The 20,711-nt window shown below is 38.7% G+C and overlaps 1 protein-coding gene across 2 annotated transcripts in view; it reads left to right on the top strand.

The window, feature by feature from the left end:
• CLASP1 (cytoplasmic linker associated protein 1) overlaps positions 1-20,711 on the top strand; it is a 304,172-nt gene that overhangs the window by 214,241 nt on the left and 69,220 nt on the right. Inside the window, exons 28-33 of one of the 2 annotated variants that reach the window (XM_006868736.1) lie at positions 170-233; positions 6,304-6,372; positions 7,793-7,795; positions 8,258-8,421; positions 16,706-16,784; positions 17,735-17,878. In XM_006868736.1, the coding sequence (XP_006868798.1) occupies positions 170-233; positions 6,304-6,372; positions 7,793-7,795; positions 8,258-8,421; positions 16,706-16,784; positions 17,735-17,878 (523 nt within the window). The remainder of the gene's footprint in view (positions 1-169; positions 234-6,303; positions 6,373-7,792; positions 7,796-8,257; positions 8,422-16,705; positions 16,785-17,734; positions 17,879-20,711) is intronic. The other variant, XM_006868737.1, reaches the window with a different exon arrangement.

Here is a 20,711-nt window from a genome sequence, read left to right as displayed (position 1 = left end):
TTAAATTTCATCAGGTATTAAATAATTCATTGGTGAAGAAAGTTAGTTGTATGAGTGCAAATTATGTAAAACTTGTATAGTAAGAATTTTAAAGAGCTAAGTAAGCTGTTTCTAATTGCTGTGCTGGTTTATTGAATTTAAACCCATTTATTTCCATTTCCTCCTCCAGTCGAGTAGAACTGAAAAGATTGTGTGAGATCTTCACCCGGATGTTTGCTGACCCTCATAGCAAGGTGAGTCTGGGAATGAAGCTTTATATTCCTGTCTGCATGTGTGTATAAGCTGTGGAATTGACTACCCCAGAGTGAGAGTTAATTCCCCAGAGTGCACTTCAGACCTTACAAATTTAACACCAGTTTCAACAATATTACATGCTTCATCTTTTAAAAACATGATTTTTGGAAAATTCAAACATCCATAAAACTTCAGTTAAGAAGTTAAAGTGGTTATCAGGTAAAACTTACTATGGAAAGATTAAGGTATAGTCTTTAATTCACCCAGCAAATATTTTTGAGCACCTCCTATTAGCCAAATAGAATGCTAGGTACTAGTATGTAAGATTATATTTATATAAGTTGCAGTTAGGAAGAAAATCAAGAGTAGTACATTTAAAAATTTTATAACTAACATGGAATTTGGGTGGAAACATGGAATAATTTATTTGATGGATTAATTGAAGAATCAAGTTAAGTGATTTCTCCAGATAGAATTTTGCTATCCCTAAGAGCTTGCTAGATCTAAAAGAAGTAGTCACGTAGCTGATGCTTATACCTCCTGCGGCCAAGGGATCATGGCCTTTTTGTCCAGGATTTCCCTGCTGAAGAGAAAACACTGTTTTGAGGGGTCCTGCTGAGAGAAGAACCCTTTATAGAAGTTTACTTTGAGTCTAGATGTTAAATATATATCATCATTTGGGAAGAAACCTTTAGAGACTGTGAGGTGCTCTCAGAAAAAGAAAGCGGGTGTAAGGATAAAAGGAAAGTTAAAGTTACAGGACAGAAACTAAAATACTGAAATTGATAAAACCATAAACAGAATAAGCAAAATTAAATATTTTTTTGTAGTTTGCAGTTCCGTGTCAATGTGCGCCTGTAGCCATTTTTTAACTATCTTTAGCAAAATTACACTCGCATAAAATATTGATGATATTGTCTGATGATTTCTGCATTCTGTTGGGGTCACCTCTCTTTGAAATGGGCACAAATATGAATCTCTGTCAATCCGTTGGCCAAATTTCTTGTCATAGATGAGTGATTGCCTCTAATGCTGTGTCAGTTTATTGAAAGATTTCAATTTGTGTCCATCAATTCCTGGAGCCTTGTTCTTTGCCAGTGCCTTCAATGTAGCTTGGTCTTCTTCCTTTACTACCATTGACTCTTGATTATAACTGCCTCTTAAAACGATTAAACATTGACCTTTTCTTATTGTTACAGTGACTCTCTGTGTTCCTTCCATCTTCTTTTGATGCTTTCTGCATCATTCAATATTTTGCCCATAGAATCCTTTGGTATTACAAGTCGAGGCTTGAATTTTTTTCTTTGGTTCTTTGAGTTTAAGAAATGTGGAGTGTGTTCTTTTTCTTTGGTTCTCTTACTCCAGATCTTTGCACATTTCGTTATAATATTTGACTTTGTCTTCCTAAGCTACCCTTTACATTTTTTTATTCAGCTCTTTTACTCTTCATTTTTTCCATTTGCTTTAGCATCTCTGTCCTGGAGAACAAGTTTTAGAGTCTCTTCTGACATTCATTTGGGTCTTTTCCTTCCTTCTTGTCTTCTTAATGACCTTTTGCTTTCTTCCTATGTGATGTTCTTAGTGTCATGCAACAATTACTGTTTCCAGTTATTAGTGTCTAATGCATCAAATCTGATCTTGAGATGATCTCTAAATTCAGGTGGGATATATTCAAGGTCATATTTTGGCTCTTGTGGACTTGTTTTAATTTTCTTCAGTTTCATCCTGAACTTGCATATGAGCAGTTGGTGGTCTGTTCAACATTGTGCCCCTAGCTTTGTTTTGGCTGATAATACGGCGCTTTTCCACACTCTCTCTCCATAGATGTAGTCAGTTTGATTTCTAGGTATTCCATCTGGAAAGGTCCATGTGTATAGTCATCTTTTTATGTTGTTTAAAAAGGTATTTACAGTGAAGAAATTATTGGTCTTGCAAACTTTCATTATGTGATCTCCAGCATCGTTTCTGTCACCAAGGCTATATTTTCCAACTACTGATCTTTCTTCTGTGTTTCCAATTTTGCATTCCAATCACCAGTAATTATTAATACCTCTTGATTATATAGAATTCTTCAATTTTGTCATCACTGGCTTTAGTGGTGGGTGCGTTAATATGAGTAAAAGTTGTATTAATTGGTTTTTCTTGTAGATGTATGGATATTACCTTATCACAGACAGCGCTGTACTTTAAATATATCTTGATATTTTCTTTTTGATGATGTATGTGATACTATTCTCTTCAATTTGTTATTCCTGGCATAGTAAACCATGTGATTGTCAGATACCGAATGGCCAATGTCATTTCATTTCAGCTCACTAATTCCCAGGTTATCAGTGTTTATACTTTCCATTTTATTTTTGACTGTTTCCAGTTTTCCTAAATTTGTACTTTGTACATTCCATGTTCTGATGATTAATGTTTACAGTTCTTTCTCATTTTGAGTTGTCCCCATCAGCCAATGAAGGTCCTGAAGGTTACTCCATTCATGTCATCATAGTCATCTTTGAGGAGGCAGCTCTTCCCTAGTCGCATTTTGAGTGCCTTCCAACCTGACGGGCTCATTTTCTGGCACTGTATTGGACTATATTCTGTTGCTGTATATAAGGTTTTTAGTAACTAAAATGTTTGGAAGTAGTCCATTTCTCCTTCTTCCTAGTCTGTCTTAGTCTGGAAGCTCAGCTGACACCTGTCCAGCATGGGTGACCCTGCTGCTTGTATTTAAAGTACCACTGGCATAGTTTCCAAATCACAGCAACATGGAGGCCACCACAGTATGATAGTCTGACAGACACGTGGCGATTTCTTTGAGATTGCTCTGTACTTTACTAAATTTTCCCCATTTAAAATAGTTAATTTTATTTTAAAATATACTTGCCTTCCTCATCATTTAGAAGTTCTGTATCTGCATTATTTCTTCCCTCTTTTTAGCTTTGTAGTTGGTATCAGTTTATATTACTATCTTTGGGTCCCTATTTTCAGTCTTCTAGGTTTGTCGTACTTTAAATACTTTTGTATCTAGATTGAGTTCTGGGTGTTTTTTTCATGCATGTCCATCTTACTAAGGTTATTGTCTTGTGTTGTTGGTTCTCAGTCCAAATTAACACCCTTTAGTATTTTTGTAAACTTGGGCTTGTTACTTACAGATTCTTTTGATTTCTTTTTACCTGGAAATGTCATACTTTCACCATCATATTTGAGGGACAGCTTTTGCTGTGTATATAATTCTTGGATAGCAGTTTTCATACTTTGTACATATCATCCCATTGCTTTCTTGCCTGCCTGCATAGCTTCTTCTGAGAAATCAGAGTTTAGTTTTACTGGTTCTTCTTTGTAGGTAACTCTTCCATTTTTCTCTAGCCACTCCCAGGTTTTTTCTTGTCTTTGGTTTTGGAAAGTTTGATTATGATATGTGTTGGTGATTTACTTTTTTAGGGTCTGTCCTATGTGGGGTTCATTCAGCTTATTGTCTGCTTGTTTTCATGATGTTAGGAAATTTTTCTTCCAACAAAATTTTCGTCTCTTCCTGTTTGGGAATTTCAATCCCCTTTAAGTTACTCTTTTTCATGGTGTTCCACATAAGCATTAGACGTTGTTTAGATTTTCTCCGCCCCCCCCCCTTTTTTTTTTAATTGTTCTTTTAGCATTGAGAGATAAGCTTATCAAACTCTCTAAGCCATGCTTCCATTGCTTGGAATCTACGCTTTTGCCCTATCAGTGTATTGCGCATTTCTAAAATCTTAGTATTAATCTTATGTGTTTTGTATTGTCTTAAAATTTTCATGTATTTCATCTGTTCTTGTTTTGTTTTCCTGAATTCTTCTAAGTTTTTTTCTGTGAATCCTTTGAAGGTACCTAAATATCAGTCCGTTGAAGTGATTTTCTATTGCTTATATTACCTTTTTCTCAGAAACATTTTCTGGTTCCACATCTTGGTCATTTGTTTGAGCCATTCTTTCTTACTTCTTTGTGTGAGCTAAAATTGTCTGTTGTGTCCCAGGAAAGGTGGTGGGTTCATATTTGAATTTAATTGATGACTGTATGTTCATGTGTTCTTAGGCTCTCAGCAACTGTCTTCTGTGAGTGCAGTTAAAGAATAGAAGCATGTGTAGCATTCTCCATTTTCCCACCTCCGTTTAGGGTGTTTTTGACTGGTGTTGGCAGAAGTCTATCATTGATCAGGTGGTATAGGAGCTGGTGTTGGCTTTTTCCCAGTGGTTGGAGCTGCAGTGGGTACTGTTATAACTGGGCTGTATGGGCATGGTTGCTGTCTTCTGTCAGGTAGAAAGAAGTCGGAACTCTCCTCCTCCACATACACGTAGGGGACAGAATAGGATAAACAAACAAACAAACAACAACGAAAAGAGAAAATAATAAAGGAGAAAAAAGGAACAAAAACCAAGAGAGCAACCAGAAAAAAGAATATAATAATTAAAAAAAGAAAAGAGGGATAGGAAACTGGAGCTGTAGGAGAGAAAATAAATGGGAGAAATTTTAAGACCAAATAGGGCACCTAGAAAAAGCAAGCATAGGGAAGACAAAGAGAAAGACAGTAGATAGTAGTAAAGAAAGATAAAAGGGGGGAAAAGCAGAAGAGGGGAAATGAACAATGGAAGGGGAAAAAAGAATAAATGAAAATAGAGATAAAATGGATAAAATTCAAGGGAGTGGAAAAATTAAGGAGAACAAAAAACAGACAACAAAAGAAGTAATCCAAAACAATAAATAAATAAACAAAGAAAACACTGCAGCTATTGGTCACAGAGAGAAGAAAACTCTGGGAGGCTTCTGCCAACCAAGGAGCTCAGGAGGTGGGTGCTTGAGGGATGTAGAAGCCGAGTTCCTGGCCCCAGGATGGAATTCCTGTCAGCCTAGGTGCTGTCTGTGCTCCGGGCACTCAGTCCAGAGTCAGTTCCTTGAAGCTTTTGATGGAGCTGGTTTCACCGTCTGTTAGTACCATGGCACAGCTGGGGGCAGGGTGGCTGTTAAGAGGTTTTCTGCTAGAGTGTTGCTGGTCTGATAGCTCTATGGATTCTGTAAGTCTGGAGCCAAGCCCAACCAATGCAGCACAGCTGCCTCACACTGACTCGGTTCCAAACTCCCAGAGAGCAATATCTTCACTGAGGGTGGGTGAGGGTGGGAGCTGACCTCATCTCTGGTCCCTGTCATCTGTGTGAATCTGCTCTACCAGGCCACCACCTGTCACCAAAGCTGCTCACGAATGTTCAAGATGGTCGCGCTGCAGTTGGCTGGCGAGGTCCCTGCTCAGCTTCTCCTCCCATCAGGCACTCGGTCCACTTCTGTAACCTTTCCTTTGAGTTCAGGATTCTCAGATTTTCACCTGTATCTGTTACATTTGTTATCTCATATCTTTGTTGTATCCCCAGAAACCCAACACACGGTCACTGAGTCAGAACCAACTTGACAACACTTAACAGCAACAAGTCTTTTTTGTAGAGGGTCCAGGTAGTGCATCTGTTTAGTCCACCTTATTCTCTTAAATCTTCTAAAAACAAGATTAACTATTTTATAGTTTTCCTAGTTTTTAAAAAAAGGTATCTTCCAGATCATGCTGGTAGAAAGAAACTGGTTATTGTCATTTCCCTTCCTTCTTTGTCTGTCATAGGAACTGTCCTTGACATTTCAGACACCCATGCATCCATCCACCCTTCACCATTTACTCAGTACCTGCTCTGGGTTAGAGATGCAGAAAATAAGCTACGGTCCCTGCCTTTTGAGATGCTTGTGCAAAACTTAGGCAGATGTTTGCTAGGGTTCTACTTTTTTTATTTCCCTTCGACAGTTCTCTCACTTGACAGTGGTCTCGAAGCAAGTCTTAAAATCCACTAACTGACCCTCACAGCAAGGTTAACACTAACATTATTGATAAAATCCAAAATGCAAGAAAGGTTAAGTTTAAGAACCATTTAAGGTAATGATTATCAAGACTTTTCTTTAAGATAGTCTTAAAAGTAGTAAGAATCACAGCATATAAGCATAAAAAGATGTATACCATAGGGTTATTAGATGTTTTTAGACATTGATGAAATTTCTGTTACCTGTCATCTCTAGATTGCTGATTCAGAACCAGAATTTGAGGATAAAGAAGGAAATTTGTTTCCATCACAAGGCTTTTGTACAGTGAGTTTGGAGGTCCCAGTTTAGTTACTATTTGCCTCGGCCTCTGAGCAAAACCAAGGGTCCCACAGCTGGGTCTCATTTCCTTTCTTCCAAATTGTCTCCTGAGAGACTGAGTCGTTACATGGTGGCGGGTTGTCCCAGTAGAGGAAATCTCATTAGCCTGGTAGGGAAGCACAGTGCTACTTCTCTCTCTGAAGTAGCTCTGGGACATGAACCTGTAGATTCTAGTTAACCTTAGTGCTGATGATGACAAAGTAGCAGGAGAAAAATGTGAACTGTCCATACCTTTTGTTCTAAGTCACAATCTTGATTCAATTTATAGTACATGAAATTGTTGTTGTTAAGTGCCTTCGAGTCAAGCCCGACTCATAACGACCCTGTATAGGGTTTCCGAAGAGCGACTGGTGAGTTTGAACTGCCAACCTTGCAGTTCTAACCGACCTTGCAGTCCAGTGCTTATCCTACAGCACCAGTACTCCATCTGAATTAGCATGTATCAAAAACAGATGCCTAAAATATACATGTTGTTGTCGTTAAGTGCCGTAGAGTCGGTTCTGACGCATAGTGTCCCTGTATAGGGTTTCCAAGGAGTGGCTGTTGAATTTGAACCACTGACCTTGCCTTTTGAACCGACCTTGCACTCCAGTGTATTATCCTGCAGCACCACACCAGGGCTCCTCCTAAAATATACTTTGCTTGCTGTTGTTGTTGTTCAGTGCCGTCAGGTCGGTTCTAACTCATAGCTACCCTGTAAAGGGTTTCCAAGGAGTGGCTGTTGAATGCTAGCTAGTGAAAAGTGATAGTAGAGAATTAGGACCTATGTTACAGATTAAAGTCATACAAAGTTTATTCGTCTCTACGCTGTATTTTGAAGGCTTGTATTGAGGGACGGGGTGTGCTGGTGGCACTGTAGAACAAGCACGGAACTGGAAACCCACCAGCTGCTCTGCCAGAGAAAGATGAAGCATTCTGCACCTATAAAGATTTATAGCCACTGAAACCCTATATAGGGCTACTGTGAGTTGGAACTGGCTCACCTCAACGGTATCTAACAACAACATGTTGAGGGAAAAGAACCCTGGTGGCATCATGGTTAAGCATTCAGCTACTAACCAAAGGTCAGCAGTTTGAACCCACCAGCTACTCCACAGGAGAAAAGGCCTGGCCATCTGCTGTTTTTAAAGCTTAGAGCCTCTGAATTACATTGGGCAGGTCTGTCTGCCACATTTACTCGCTGTGAGTCACGATCAGCTTGACAGCACACAACAGCAATATATTGAAGGAGAGGAGAGTATTTGATCAATTTATAGATTTTTTTCAGTTTTTTTAAAGAAACTGCATGAAAATTATATTAATTCACTGTGACTAACATTGAATTTGTTTTGTTGCATGGCCTGCTTTGCGGTGGAATTCACAACAGAGAGTAAGTTCCAGTCGGTTTTTTTTTTTTTTTTTTCCTTTATCTGTTTTCTGTAATAAATATACATTCTTAATGTGAACAGCCATTAAAAGTAGTATGAGAATTACAAGAGTTTGAAGAAAATAACCTCATCTATCCTGAGACCAGAGGAACTTGATGATTTCTGGCTATCACCATTGACCATTTTGAATGGGTCACAATAGGAAAAGAAATATAGAACACAGTTAAACAGGATGTTGACATACGTAGATGTAACTAATGTCACTGAATAATTTGTGTAGAAATTGTCAAATAGGAAAGCTTGCTGTATAAGCTTTCACCAAAAACCCAATAAACATTATTAACAATAACAAAAAAACTCGGGGCAAAACCCATATGGGCATTCTTAATCTTTTATAGACATTCGATGAAATCGTGAATTAAATATATGAAATAATACGGTTTTCATTTGTGTCACTTTTACAGGTTTTCAGTATGTTTCTAGAAACTCTTGTGGATTTTATAATAATTCATAAAGATGACTTGCAAGACTGGCTTTTTGTTCTTCTCACACAATTACTCAAGAAAATGGGTGCAGATTTACTTGGATCTGTGCAAGCAAAAGTTCAGAAGGCTTTAGATATAACAAGGTAAGTGTTTAAGGAGACCACTTTAATGTTCCAAGACTCTCAGGTGGTTTCTTGCCATTCTCTCTCTTTTTAAATATTATGTGAGTTTGTTAGGGAAGTAATATGCTACAACTTGGGAAAGTATCAACTTGAAAGTAACAATACAATTCTGGAGCCAGGATACAGTTCTTCAGTCAGAGCAGCTTCCAACCAGGACAGCACTCAATTTCTTCTCTCTCAGCGCTTCAAACCCTTTGAGAATTTGCATTTCCCGTGCATTAACCCACATTGTCATACCAAGAATATAAATATACTCTTAAAATTGATGAAACACGCCATCAAGATATATTGATAATGAATAGTGACTGAAAATGCAAAGGTTGGTAACAAAGATGACTTTGATTGGAAAATATTCTTGCCATTCTCATTGGAAAATATTCTTGCCATTCTCCTTTGTTATCTATGACCTTTGTCACCACTTGAGTATGTGTTCTGTTATTCAATTTCCATGTCCTCTTGTTCATATGTTTGTTAACATGATCCACCCATCCATTTAGAAAGTGAAATACCCCATCTTCCCTGATTCGGTACTATTTGTATGAATCTGTCAGACAAATGTAAAAGCAGATGTGTAACTTTGAAAGCTACCTCTCTTCTCTGACTATGTTTGTAAATGATTGTTTACATCTTTCTGAAGACTCCAGACTATGGATAATGCTGTAGGTTCCCACTCCTGCAGGAACAGTCTGAATTGATAGTTTATTGGCTTAGGGATTAAAATACTCAGCAATTGATTCTTCTTGCTGCTGTGAGAAAAGAAATTTGTCAGGGTTCAGCTGTAAAATGTCCTTGTTCAGAAATGTGTCACTGAGTTAACAATTTTAGATCCTAAACAAGTATATGAAGAAACTTTGCAAAATTGATGTGGTTTTGATTTGGTGGGAGGGAGATGGAGAAGAATGTGCCACATCTGTGGGGTTTTCAAAGAACAAAGAAATAATTCAGGATCCCTCTGAAAACTGTGGAGGCAGTGACTTTTGCAAGATCCACTTGCTACAAACTGAAGTGATTGATGCCAGTTTTGTTTTGCTGTTAAATTTACTAACAACTTAAAACAACACCTCCTGAAAAGCCTGTAGGTCTCTAGTCCAGGTGGGCTTGATAGACTTTTATGCTCAGGGTTTCACAAAGCGGAAATCAAGGTGCTGGTAAACAGTTTGCTTTCAGAGCCATTCAGGTTGTTGGCAGAATTTAGTTCTTTGTACCCATTTCCTTGCAGGCCAGTAGCTGGGGACAAATTTCTGGGCCTAGAGGCCACCTGTGCGCCAGACTCCTTGTATCACTCGCATTTCTCCTTACGCCACTGGTGGTGGTACTGGTTGTGGTGATGTGCTGTGGAGACAGTTCCGTCTCATAGCAACCCTTTACAGGGTTTCTGAGGCTGTAAATCTTTACAGGAGCAGAAAGCCTCATCTTTCTCCTGTGAAACAGCTGGTAGTTTCAAACTGCTGACCCCGAGGTTAGCAGCCCGATTCGTAACCACTACGCTACCAGAGCTCCTTCCTTATGCCACTAGCCAGAGAAAATGCTTTGCTTTCAAAGGGCTCATTTGATTGGATTGCTGTTAAGTAATTTCAACTCATGTTGACCCCATGTGTTATAGAGCAGAACTGCTTCACAGGGTTTTCTTGGCTGTAATCTTTCTAGAAGCAGGTCACCATGGCTTTCTTCTGTGGTGCTACTGTTGTAGTTGTTGTTAGGTGCTATCGAGTTGGTATCCACTCTATGCACTACAGAAGGAGACACTGAGAAATGTTGTGCATGTTCTTCCCTATTGCTTTTCTAACTCCAGCTCTTTGCACATTTCGTTATAATATTTGACATTGTCTTCTCGAGCTGCCCTAGCTATATTCCATTCAGTTCTCATACCTCCTCATTTCTTCCATTTGCTTTAGCATCTCTACACTGGAGAACATGTTTCAGAGTCTCTTCTGACATCCATTTTAGACTTTTTCCTTCTTGTCTTTACCTTTTGGGTTCTTCCCATCTGATGATCTTGACATCATAAATTTGAATAATAATTGTAGTAATTGGTCTGTTTTGCAGTAGTATGAATATTCTCCTATAACTCTTCTGGTCTTTGGTCTTTAGTGTCTAATGCATCGAACCTGTTCTTGAGATATCCTGTCTAAGTTCAGGTGAGATATGTTCAAGGTCGTATTTTAGCTCTTATGGACTTGTTTTAATTTTCTTCAGCTTCAGCTTGAATTTGCATGTGAGCAATTGATGGTCTGTTCCACAGTCTGCCTCTGACCTTGTTTGGGCTGATGTTATGGAGCTTTTCCACTGTCTCTTTCCACAGATGTGGTCAATTTGATTTCTGTGTATTCCATCTGGTGAGGGCCATGTGTGTAGTCATCTTTTTTTTTTGTTGTTTAAAACAGGTATTTGCAATATGAAAGTCAAGGGTCTTGCAAAATTTTATCTAGCATTGTTTGCATCACCAAGACCTTACTTTCCAATGATTGGTCATTCTTTTTCTCTGACCTTTGCATTCCAATTGCCAGTAATTATCAATACATCTTGATTGCACGTTTATTCAGTTTCAGACTGAAGTTGGTAGAACTCTCCAATTTTGTATTCATTGGTTTTAGCGGTTGGTGAATAAAATTGAAAATAGTTATATTAATTGGTCTGCTTTATAGGATATTATCCTATCATAGACAGGGTTGTACTTCCAGATAAATCTTGAAATGTTATTTTTGATGATGAATGTGATACCATTCTTCTTCAACTTCTCATTCTTGGCATAGTAAATCAAGTGATTGTCTGAATCCAAATGGCCAATACCAGTCCATTTCAGCTCACTGATGCCTAAGATATCAATGTTTATGCTTTCCATTTTATTTTTGATAATTTCCAATTTTTTAAGATTCATGCTTCATATATCCCATGTTCTGAGCATTAATAGATGTTTACAGCTGTTTCTCTTCATTTTGAGTTGTGCCCCATCAGCAAATGAAGATCTCAAAGGCTTTACTCCATTTGTGTCATCATGGTTAACTCTACTTTGAGGAGGCAGCTCTTCCCCATTCATATTTTGAGTGTCTTCCAACTTCAGGGGCTCGTCTTCTGGCACTATTGTTGTTGTTGTTAAGTGCCGTCGAGTCGGTTCCGACCCATAGCGACCCTGTACAGGGTTTCCGAGGGTGTAAATCTTTACGGGAGTAGAAAGCCTCATCTTTCTCCCGCGGAGCAGCTGGTAGTTTCGAACCGCTGACCTTAAGGTTCGCAGCCCGATTATCTGACAGTATTCTCATGCTCTTCATCATGTTTCAACAGTCAATATCCTGGTGCTTTCTGACAGTGTTCCACTGCTATTCATAAGATTTTCAATGACTAAATATCCGAGTGTCTTCCTTCCTAGTGTGGCTTAGTCTGGAAACTCAGCTGAAATCTGTTTACCATGGGTGTAGTCTGCTGGCATTTAAAGTACCAGTGGCATAGCTTCCAACATCACAACAACACGCAAGCCAGCACAGTATGACACATTGACAGATGAGTGGTAGCTGTCGTGCTGCGAGGAGATTTCAAACCACACCTTTAAGTTAACGACCAAGTATAAACCATCTGTACCACTCAGGAACCTCTTCCAGGGTAATCTCCCTAGTTTAAGACCTTCTGATGAATAACCATAATTACATTTACAAAGTCTTATATTTACCACATAACTAACTTATTCATGAATACACTACCATGTTCTTGAGCATAATATCTCATCATATTTATGGACATTCACACTTCCAGGGATTATGGTGGGAAATCAAAGTGTAGGGTGAGTGGTGAGGGGGGTAACAACTGGTCCCATTTTTAGGCCCTGATTGTTTTAGTTATCGCCCTGAAGATAATTTCCTAAGAGACCTAGAGTCATTCTGTTTCTTTTTTTACATGTGTCCATTCCACTGTAGTAGAGGCAGACCAAGACATAAAGTGGTTCTGGGCCATAGTATAATTATCTAACAGGGCAACTGTCATAACATATGATGTGATCACTATTACTGGGATTTACATGTCTTTTAATCTTAAGACGGTATTTATTTTTCCCTTAAAGAGTATGAATAGTATCTTCAGGGCTAAATCTTCCAGATGGATTAAAAGAAACTTTTGGATATATGGCTCATTCTTGCTAGTTTACAGATGAGCAAGCTAAAACCCAGAGAGGTTGTACTGACTTTCTCAGAGTCCGTGAATGATGACATACAGGCTAGAAACCAGATATTTGGTTTCCTCCCAGAGTTCCTTCCAGTTGGTCATGCAAGTTTTCTTTTAGCAGCCAAGAGAAATCCACAGTTGTTCTTACGTATCTATTGTTTCCTTTAATTCATGTTATTGATAATAACAGCTTCTATTTACAAAGCCAGTGTATATGGGAGACACTAAGCACTTTCAAGTCTTATATCAGTCTTTCCAATTCTATGAGTGGGTTCTTTTGTTTTCTGTATTTTATAGGTAAGGAAGCAGAGATACACAGAGATTTTCATTTGTCTGAACAGTAAATAAGCTAGAGCCAATATTTGGATCCGGGCTTTGAAGACTTTTATTTGTGTTTCTGCACTGTGATGCCAGCTGTTTTCTTTTGGTCCTGGCCATGTGCATCTTTATAAAATTTGCCGTGCCTTAGAATTCTATTATCCAAAATTTCCTTCGGAGTTTTAATGAACTCAAAGCATTCATTTATGATAGACTTTCAAACTTCATTACTCCTTTGGGTGGATGATGATGCGCAGTGGGTGTGTTGCTCTATACCACTTATAAAGGTTTAGACTTGACTTTTCCCCTAGGGGCGAGGTTGGTACAGCAGACATGAATGAAGAAGGCAGGTGAGGGGGGTTATGTGGTTACTGCAGAATTCTGGTCAGTTATGGCCATGTTGGGGTGAGGGTTTTTCAAGACAGTTCAGGAATGTGGATTTGAAGAACACAGTTGAAAAAATTTTATGACATTGGAAGCCAAATTAAAAACGTGTAGCCAGATTTGTCTTATAGATTACATTTTGTCAATTTATGAGTGATAAGATCCATTTCAGATATTTAAGGGTGGTGGAAATATTATGGCTGTTTTCCTAAGCATTGGGGATTAAGGAAATCAGCTGTATCTTACAAGTTTCCTGGATGCCTCTTTCCTTTAAGAATCACAGTTTTAATAAGAGTTAACCTGACTTCCTAAAGCACTTTCATTATGTCCTGTTTTTTTCTCAGCAGCTGAGATATATAGCTCCTTAAGCTGGTGTGGCAAGGAGCTCTGGTAGCATAATGGTTGCGAATCGGGCTGCTGATCTCAAAAGTCAGAAGTTCAAAACTACCAGCTGTTTTGTGGGACAAAGAAGAGGCTTTCTGCTCCCGTAAAGATTTACAGTCTCGGAAACTCAGTAAAGATTGCAGCCAGGAAACCTGGTACTTGATAAGAGTCGGAACCGACTCCACAGCACATAACCATCACAAGCTGGTGTGGCACTGGAAAATGTAGAACGTATTCTTTTGGGGGGACTACGTTATGTTGTGCTAATCACATGGTTGATGATTCAGACCCACCTTGGAAACCCTGAGTCGTAACCGACTCAGAGGTTCTTAACAACAACAAGGTTCTCTAGATAGAGTCAGTCAGGGATGAATCAAGAGAACGAAGAGGCTTCAGTGATTACTTACTTTAGGTTGTAGACCTGAGGGTTAATCTGTGGTGTCTTTGTGCCTTACTTACAACAGGGCACATCTCTTTTCTCTTTTTAAAAGCTTTTGATTGTGAATTGAGTGAAAGTTTACAGAGCAGATCTTCAGTTTTGCATTCAACAAATCTTGCACTTCATTTCCTCTCAGCTGCTATCTGATGTAACATCACTTATCCCACTTCCTCCCTGTGATTCCTGGTTCCAGTCCTCCATCTTTCACAGCCCTTTTAAATTTTGTTCTTAGATAAATGATGCCCTTTTAATCTCAAATGGTTGATCATTTTGTGTTGTGCATACCTCACTATTGTTACTGTCCTCCCCATCCCCATCCCTATCTATTACTTGGTTTAAAATTCAGCCATGGGGGGCCAAGGAGCAGTTCAGTACCAGACCTGAAGGATGACCAAAGATCCTTGTTTCAGGGGTTCTACCAGTTTTTATCTGACCAGTAAGCCTGGGCTTTTTTTTTTTTTTTTTCCTTTTTAATTATTTCTACTTTTTCCACATTTTCTCCTATTCTATCTGGACCTTTTAATGTAATCTCTTTCAGAGCTGTTGGTAGTGGCAGCTGGGTACCAACTACTTCTGGTCTTCAGGGTCCTGAAGACTGATGTTCATGTGTTCCATTAGCGTTTTCAGATGTCTTCAATTTTTATCACCTTTCTTTCCTTTAAACAGGGAGAGACTAATAGTTGTACATTAGATATGGCCAATCATGAGCTTTTAAGATACCAGTCACTAGTCACCAAAGTAGGATGTAGAACATATTCTTTGGGGACTATGTGATACTAATTGACTGTGGTGTGCCCCCAAACTATTTTCCTGAGCTCCTAGACCCAGCAACTCATAGGTTTGGTAATACCCAACAACAACAACAACAAGAAGTTTTCATAATTTTGCCCACAAGAGGGCACATGTCTAGGTTTAAATACAGTTGTTAAGTTAAATGCATTAGACATCCACCCTTTATGAAGAAAGGTAGGCATTTTGTGTATGCTTTTTCAATCTTGTCTCTCTAATATAACGTTAGTCACTAAATGCATCAGTAAAGAAATCAAGAACTGACTTAACCATGAATACTAATGTGTACTTTGCTTCCAGAGGTGGTACTTCAGAGCTTATTAAGTACAAACAAGATGCTATTTGGTCACATTTACAGTTTTTCAGACATTGTAATGGTACCTAGTATGTGCCTCAGTATGTAGTATACCAGCATCTAGTATGTGTCATGCACTTTATATTTTTCTTTTTAAGTAAATTATTCAGTTGTCAAATTGGTCTGTAAGGTAGGTCTCAATTGCTTCAGTTTATAGATTTGAACCTATACCCCTGTTCTTTTTACTATATTTTTTATTCTATAGATTGAGAAAAGTCTCTGAAAATCCTAAGAAATTGATCTAATCACTTAACTTCCATTATAATAGATTATTTTACTGTATTTTCTTTTAGTATGGAAAGCATATCCTTATTGTCCATATGGTGGTGGTGGTGGTGGTGGTAGTGTGCCGTGGAGTCGCTTCCGACTCACAGTGACCCTTTACAGGGTTCCGAGGCTGTAAATCTTTACGGGAGCAGAAAGCCTCATCTTTCTCCTGCGGAACTGCTGGTAGTTTCGAACTGCTGACTTTGAGGTTAGCAACCCAATTCATAATCGCCACACTACCAGAGCTCCTTTATTGTCCATACAAGGCTCCATTATACAGTTTTAAGCTAATGCTGCTGTAACATAAATCCTATAAGTGAGCAGCTTTCAAGAACAGAATTTTGTTTTCTTACAGTTCTGAAGGGTAACACTTTGACTTCTTTATAGGTAGAAACAGGTGAAAACAGGCAAGAAAGAAGTGAAACAAGAAAAGGAACTCCTAAGGGCTGAGGATGAATGGGGACTTTTTCTTTACAGAACATCTCACAGGCACTCTTTGTGGTGAACTATACAAGATAAGATTCTAAGCAATGACAAGTCATGACCAATGAAGCTAATACAGCTAGTTGGGTCAGCTCTAGGCACCTAGTCAGGGCCTGAAAATACAGTTTGAGAAATGGAGGGGTTTCATGTCCGCATTATTCTGTAGAGAAGATGAACAGATCCTTAGGAGGATGGGTAGGAATACCTTCCTTAGTTTATTGCTTGGTCTTAATTTTTTAAATACTCAAAGAAAATTTAGTATATGTTTTGGAAGTCTAAGTTTAACATTTTCCTTTTTTGAAATATTCCATGTAAGCATGTGTTGCTTTAGTATTTGTAATAGGCCTTATCATTTGCCAGTACTATGTTGTAAAGGTGAATGGGTATGTTTTTACTGCGTTGTTGTCGTTGTTAAGTACTGTCACGTCGGTTCCGACTCATAGTGGCCTGTATAGGGTTTCCAGGTAGTGACTGGTAAGTTTCTACCACCGACCTTGCAGTTCAAACTGAACTTTCAGTCCAGTTGGTTATGCTACAGCCTCACACCAGGACTCCTTTACTACATTACAGACATCCAAAACAAAGGATGTTTTTTGTTTCTTATGTCGTTTTACATTCTTCCTTGTAATATGTCTTTATTTTAAAAACAAGCACTTTTATTTTTTTATACCTAGGGATTCCTTTCCATTTGATCAACAATTTAACATTTTGATGAGATTTATTGTGGATCAAACTCAAACTCCAAATCTCAAGGTTGGTAACTATTTGTCATTACAGTTCAACTTTTAGTGCTCAAATTTCCTTTTTTTCATTGAACTATTTGGCTGTTGTGAATAGAGCTGCTGTGAGCTTTCTTGCACAAAGTATCTAAACATTTCTTTGTATCAAGTAAATACCTAGGAGAGAGTGCTGGTTCGTAAGAAGGGCATAGGTCTGACTTTATTAGAAGCTGCCAAAATGGTTGTACCATACTATATTCCCACCAGCAATGTATGAGAGTTGTAGTTCTTCTTAATCTTTATAAACATTTCGTATTATTAGTCTTTTTCACAGTTAATATTTAAAACAGATAATTTTAGTTACGACAGTCTCTTGATGAGATAATTATTTATTGGAATGTTTCTTTTATGTTAGCATTTTATTAACACATGGAAAATTAATTCTTAAATATCAGGGTAAGTCATACCGATAGTAACAAGACTAAATTTAAGAAAAGATTGTGCTCATTTGAAAAAGGTTCCTGTTGAGGTTTTAGAATGGGCGCAATAATGGCCTTTATTTTCCTAAGGTCAAAACCACTTGAAAAGCTGAATGAGAAGTTAGGGCAAAGCACCACCTTTCTTACTGCTAAGTGCTGGCTTGCAAGGCCTGGAAGAGTTAAATATGCCCTCTGTTAATGACCGAGTTGGAAAACCTCTCCTTCCCACACTGAAAGTGTCTTGTGGCAGAGCCCCCTGTCTGGACAGGCACGAGATGCAAAATAGGAGACTAAGCTGCATGACAGTCCCTGTTCCCAGACTTATCATCTATCAGTTTGTGCCTTTCCCCCCAACAATGTACCTCCATATGAAACACAAATTCAGGGGAAAAGATGATCCCCTCACATCAGCATTTGTTTTCTTCTGCCCTCCACCCCATTAAGAATTTTATTTTTAAAAAATTCATAAAGTGTACTTACTGTTTATAACTATTGGATCTTTCAGGTCAAAGTTGCAATCCTAAAATACATTGAGTCTCTGGCCAGGCAAATGGATCCAACAGATTTTATAAACTCTAGTGAGACAAGGCTTGCTGTTTCTAGAATTATAACCTGGACAACAGAACCAAAGAGTTCAGACGTGAGAAAGGTATGTCCAAGAGATCTAAAGTATATTTACAAGCTTTCTTAGGTATGTGATAGAAAATTAATTTAGAAACTTGTAAATCATGCAAGCACATTCACATACAAATCTTTACTGCGTTTTTTTTCTGTGAAAACCAGAACTTTGCTACCCGCCCCTTATCTTCTCTTTCTAATTGTTTCCATTTGGAATTTTTGAATATCAAAATAAAAACCTAAAATCATGCATGATGGCTTCATTGTTTCTAGGCATCTGTTTAATGTGAAAGCATTTTGTGAAAGCATGGGGTTTGTCCTCCTTATATCATTTTTGCAACATGAGCTTTGAAAATGTAATTTCATGTAACCCCATGTGATTGAAGTAGAACTCTGCTCCATAGGGTTTTTTGTTTGTTTAGCTTTTTGTTGTGAATTGAATGAAGGTTAACAGACAAGATTATCAGCTTTACATTCAACCAATTATAAGCTTTGTTTCATCTCAGTGATTATAATCCTTTCCCTGCAACAGCAGTTAGTTACTGTACTTCCTCCCTGTGGCTCCCTATTTACATCTTATATTTCACAAACGAACAAAGCAAAAATATTTGATGTACACAGGCGAAACAGAAAATATATATTCATGTAAATGTCCTAAGGGCATATTCTGCAATCCAGCCTCCTGCCCGCAGGCACACAGCTTTACTCGGTCCATGGACCTAGAGCCTGCAGCTGCTGTCTCTCCATGCCATCAAATCTGGCACCGCCTCTGCAGTCGCCGCTTTTCTAGGTAGGATCTCTTGCTCCTTTCATGCTCTTCTTTCCTGGGATCCTCTGTTCCTGAAATGAAAGATTATCTTATCTACTCCCCCCTTTTAATTATACATCCCCCATCTCCTTTCACCAGATCCATCTGGAAAAGAGAAAAACTGTTCAGTGAGGAATTCTACCTTACCCCCTCATTCTGCAACTGAGTACACTCATGGAAGTTTGTAAGCCAGACACTTTGTACTTTGGTAGCCCCCATTTTTCATAGCCAGTGTCTAGATTGCCCGTCTCTATCAACCCAGTGCAGTGAGGAAACAAGTTTGTTTCTTGATAGGAAGAATCCTTCCATTCTAGTTGAAATTTTGAGCAACTGCATCTATAATCTATAAGCAATGGTCCAGTTCATCAAATTGTAGCAATTTATACTTGTTCATAATATCCAGACTCTTTATCTTCATCTTGTCAAGTTCTGGTCAGCTAGCCACCCAACCTAGGTCAGATGGATACTAGCTACAAGTTTGGGAGTTCACATATACCTTCCCTGCACTTCAGACCAGCTGGCTGCTTCAGTCTCAGCTCTAGTCCCCAGTTCAGTGCCCATGGTGCCCATGGTCTCGGGAGTTCACACATTTTCCTAAACTTCACACCAGCCAGGCCTTCCTCTTTCTCTCTTCACAAGGTCAGTGGGTGTCAGTGGAACATGGTCAGACTCAGCCCATGTCTTCATTGCTGCATTTCCCCCACTTTCACTCATAAGTAGAACAGGACAGTCACCAGTGAGCATACTAGGCTGCTAATAGGTTCCCTTTGAGTTTCAGCCCTAGAATGGGTTTTTCCTAATGGGCTGACTTTTCTGTCTTGATGCCTCCAAAGCAAACAGTTTGCTTAGTATTCTAGCAGTCAAGCAGACTCTTCTTTTCTCCCAGCAGTTCTGGGTTGGTCTGCATGTCTTTTCAAGTGGGAATGTTCCAACTCAGAAGGTTCTGAATGGGGCTCAGAATTCCACCTAAGGCCTCACAAAAGCTTAACAAGAAGCCTTTCTCTGGGCAAATTCTAACTCCCCTTTTATCAAATCCAGTAAGTTAAAGGCTGAAGATGGTCTTACAAACTTTCTGTAATCATAATTCCCAACATTCATTTCTATCAGAATTAAATGTCTATTTTACAGTAGTAGACAAGGGAAACCAATATGCATAAGACAAACATTTTTTCCCCTCCTTTACACTTTCAGATTTTGTCTTGCTTCCTGTATCACAGAACACTGTTGTTTCAGGGTTATGTATAAATCATTATTTACCTCATTTAGGCTATGCATACCTCCCTTAAGTCTTTCCTTATTTTCATTTTTCATCTGCCACTTTCCTCTCTCCTTCCTTGTATATTGCCCTCTCCATCGCTGAGCTAACATGTGTCTACTCTCTAACCTGTGAATTACTCTCCCCTTCCTCCTAACCCCGGTAACCATGAAAGAATGTTTCTTTTAGTATGTAAATCTTTTCTTAAGCTTTACAATAATGGTCTCATGCAATATTTGTCCCTTTGTGATTAACTAGTTTTACTCAGTATAATGTCCTCAGGGTTCTTCCATGTTATGTATGAGGTGTTTTGCAGATTCATCGTTACTCTTCAAGGTTGCATAGTATTCCATTAGGTTTATGTCCGCAGTTTGTTTATCCCTTCTTCCATTGGTGGGCACTTAGGCTGTCTCCATCTTTTTTGCTATTGTGAATAATGCTGTGATGAACATTGGTGTGTATACATCTACTCATGTCCTGGCTTGTATTTCTTGTGGATATATGCCAAGTAGAAGGATTGCTGGGTCATAAAGTATTTTTATTTCCAGCTTTCTGTGGAAGCATCATACCATTTCCTAGAGTGGTTGAACCATTTTACAGTCCCACTAGCAATGTAGGAGGATCCCAGTCTCCCTACACCCTAGCAGCATTAGTTGTTTTCTGTTTGTTGGAACTTTTCCGTTAAATGCTGGTGTGAGGTGGTATCTCATTATTGTTTTGATTTGCATCTCTCGCGGAAGAAAGATGAGGCTTTCTGCTCCCATAAAGATTTACAGCCTCAGAAACCCTGTACAGCACATA

The sequence above is a fragment of the Chrysochloris asiatica genome, unplaced genomic scaffold, assembly GCF_000296735.1.
Source record: "Chrysochloris asiatica unplaced genomic scaffold, ChrAsi1.0 scaffold00123, whole genome shotgun sequence".
Taxonomy (NCBI): Eukaryota; Metazoa; Chordata; class Mammalia; order Afrosoricida; family Chrysochloridae; genus Chrysochloris; species Chrysochloris asiatica.
This window is presented reverse-complemented; position numbering and strand designations above follow the sequence as displayed.